Source organism: Salvia hispanica, chromosome 4 (genome assembly GCF_029641045.1).
Source record: "Salvia hispanica isolate PSC_SH4W2 chromosome 4, Shi_PSC_v1, whole genome shotgun sequence".
Taxonomy (NCBI): Eukaryota; Viridiplantae; Streptophyta; class Magnoliopsida; order Lamiales; family Lamiaceae; genus Salvia; species Salvia hispanica.
This window is the reverse complement of record NC_142695.1, coordinates 40,847,131-40,850,104: the sequence shown is the minus strand read 5'-3', so window position 1 is coordinate 40,850,104 and position 2,974 is coordinate 40,847,131. Positions and strand designations below refer to the sequence as shown.

The following is a 2,974-nucleotide window of genomic DNA, read 5'->3' as shown; positions in this document are numbered from 1 at the left end:
GTTGGGTGATTCTTTTTGGTGATTATTTTGAAGCTGGAATGTATGTTGATTAAGTTGGAATGTTGGAATTTTTTGGAATGTTGGAATGTTGATTAAGTTGGGTGATTATTTGGGTTTAGAGTTTATGATTAAGTTGGAATGTTGATTCAATTTGGGTGATTATTTTGAAGCAGATGGCATCTTCAAGTTCTGAAGAACAGTTATGTTATGGTCCTGAGGATCCATCATTACTCTTTCATCAAAACGAACACATTTCAGCCTCATTGTTGGCGAATGGCGCAACAAATGTGTTTAGAGTTCGTCGGACGGAAAGTAAGGTCTGGATAGTACAAATACATCCAACTGTGAAGCATTGGCTGGATGTATGGGGTTTCAAAGGCTTGTTGGAGTGTGGAAGGCCGATGAGGATAGACAACGAGCTTATCACTGCCTTGATCGAGCGCTGGAGGCCTGAGACACACTGTTTCCACCTACCAGTTGGAGAGGTTACTGTAACCTTACAGGATGTGCAAAGCCTGTGGGGCTTGAGAGCAGACGGTCGTGTTTTCACTGGCCGTGACTATCCTATCGGATATGAAGATTGGCCCAGCAAGTGTCGAGATATGTTAGGATGGATACCTGATGTAGAAAATGAAACGAAGCAGGGCGGTTTGTTAATGACATCTCTTATCCACCAAACGACGATACCGTTGGGAGATGGGTTGTATGATTATGTATACATGCAAAGGGCACGTATTCATGCGTTGATCTTGTTAGGAGGTCTTATTCTACCGGACACCACAGGGTGCAAGGTTTCATTTATGTGATTGAATGCCTTTGACGATGCCTTTGACGTGTCCAGTATCAGCTGGGGTAGCGCTGCCTTAGAGTTTCTGTATCATTATTTATGCGAGGCATCTGTAGGCAGACAGAGAAGAGATGTGGGTGGACCTATGGTTCTATTGCAGCTATGGGCGTGGGAAAGAATGTCCACATTGAGGCCATCCTTTTTGATATCGCCTATGCACACGCCGTATACCCCGTCTGGAGCCAAGTAATGTATTTTTAACTCACTTAACTATGTTTCTTTGACAACTTCTGACATAATTTTTTTGTATAGGTGGCACGGAGTTACAGAAATTGGAAATGCTCCCCGATATTCAGTAGCTCATTATCGTGATCAGTTATCACTGATTCGTCCCGGCCAGGTGAAATTTATTTTTGTTGTGTTAGTTAATGAATTTACTATTTTCTAAACTATGAAATTAATTTTGATATTTATATTTTTTTTTTGTAGTTTCTGTGGACACCGTATGCAGATTGTATCCTGCCTGATTACTGCATTGATTCGACTGCATCCTTCTTGTGCGACACTTACTTGGTGTGTTGGTCATTTGTCGAGGCACACGAGGCTGGACGAGTTTGCCGACAATTTAACCGCTACCAAGGTATTCCTGAGTATCGTGATAGGATGCTAGATAAGGCGGGACATTTGTGTAAAAGTCACCGCCGTGGGAGGAAGGGCGCTGATTGGGCAAAGATACATAAATTCTACATTGATGAATGGGATTTGAGACACGACAGGTCCCAATCAACTTTTCACCATGCAACAGCGTCCGTGGAAGGTTCTTGTCATCAGGGCTATCTGGCGTGGTACAATAGGATCACAGTGTCGTACATAGTTCAACCTGGGACGCAGTCAACAGTTGGGATGAACGAGACAGCCTCTTCGTTGAAATTGATGGTATGTTATGTTTTTGTACATAAACATGTATTTAGTTTGATGTTTGTATAGATTGATTGTAATGATTATATATTTGTATTATCTAGGTTGAAGCCCTTCAGGGGATATGGCATTTGACCTCTGAACATGACAACGACCCTCGGTTACGGCAGATCCGAGAAATAGCCACTGAGGCCCTTCGTGCGACGAACCATACTGATGTGATGGAGTATCCAGCTTCGCAACGGCGAAATGTGGCCATGCCGCCACGCCCACCAACTTCTCTTCGTCATGGATTGTCGGGTGTTCGGACGGGTGGACACGAGTGGACACGACAGCATAGGTTGTCACAGCCGCAGCAGCCGCAGCCCGAGTATACGGTACCATCGCCACTGCATCCAGAATACGATCCCCCAGGTTGGTCTCAGTTGAGTGGTGCAAGCCACGAGCACTCGCAGTGGGGAGCACGATCATCATGTGACTCATTCTTTGGCGGTGGGTCTGATTGGGACGCAGCGGTAGCAGGACGTGATCCATACTTCCAGAATTATCAAATTGTGGATCCGGTGGGGGAAGAAGAAGGCGAGAGCGAGGAAGAAGAGGTTGGGGAAGAAGAGGGTGGGGAAGAAGAGAGCGGGGAAGAAGATCACGAAGTAATATTTCGACCACCCACCGAGGGATCCTCACGACCAGCTGTGAAGAGTTCATCAAGTACGTTTGGGAAGGCTATGCACAATGTATTGAGGGGATTTTCAACAAGGAAGAACAAAGGGAAAGCTCCAACAAAATTCACGCCTTCGGGGAAATAAGTCTTTGGTAGAATAGGGGTTGGCATCATATGTTGTTATTTGTTGTTATTTGATGGTATATGTTGGTATATGTTGGTAGTTGTTGGTATTGAAACAGGTTTTGGCCACATATTTAAGGTGAATTCTTGCAAAAAAAATTTAAAAAATGACAATACAAAGTTTCGATTGTGATTTGCTTCCGTTTGAATATCAGTTACAGCATAATTGATAAAATACTCGAAATGACAACAATAGTCTGATACGCCCGGATTTTGCTTCCGTTTGAATAACAGTAGTTGTTTACTGCGTTTAATATTTTCAGTTTTCAAAAGTTTCCAAAAAAAAATTCTTGTTTCTCCAGATAGTAATTGAGTTCTAGTAGGAGATAGACACTTTGTGTACGTCTTCCCCGTGTTCGATATCCGGTACTAACCTTTTGCTATACTATACCTACTCTGTATACTTGCAGGTATTTATAGTGCAA

The 2,974-nt window shown here is 43.3% G+C and overlaps 1 protein-coding gene across 1 annotated transcript; it reads left to right on the top strand.

The window, feature by feature from the left end:
• The first annotated feature begins 1,001 nt into the window (after window positions 1–1,001).
• LOC125195151 (uncharacterized) lies at window positions 1,002–2,511 on the top strand. Its single transcript, XM_089069673.1, has 4 exons — window positions 1,002–1,033; window positions 1,100–1,187; window positions 1,277–1,723; window positions 1,810–2,511. Exons 1-4 carry the CDS (start codon window positions 1,002–1,004, stop codon window positions 2,509–2,511), a joined length of 1,269 nt encoding a protein of 422 aa, XP_088925799.1.
• Window positions 2,512–2,974: the final 463 nt, after the last annotated feature.

Bases quoted from the DNA above. Each gene is read 5' to 3' on its own strand.
- LOC125195151 (XM_089069673.1), top strand. From the start codon at position 1,002: ATGCACACGCCGTATACCCCGTCTGGAGCCAA. The intron at 1,034-1,099 runs GTAATGTATTTT...TTTTTTGTATAG, and splicing joins TATACCCCGTCTGGAGCCAA to GTGGCACGGAGTTACAGAAA. The intron at 1,724-1,809 runs GTATGTTATGTT...TGTATTATCTAG, and splicing joins CCTCTTCGTTGAAATTGATG to GTTGAAGCCCTTCAGGGGAT.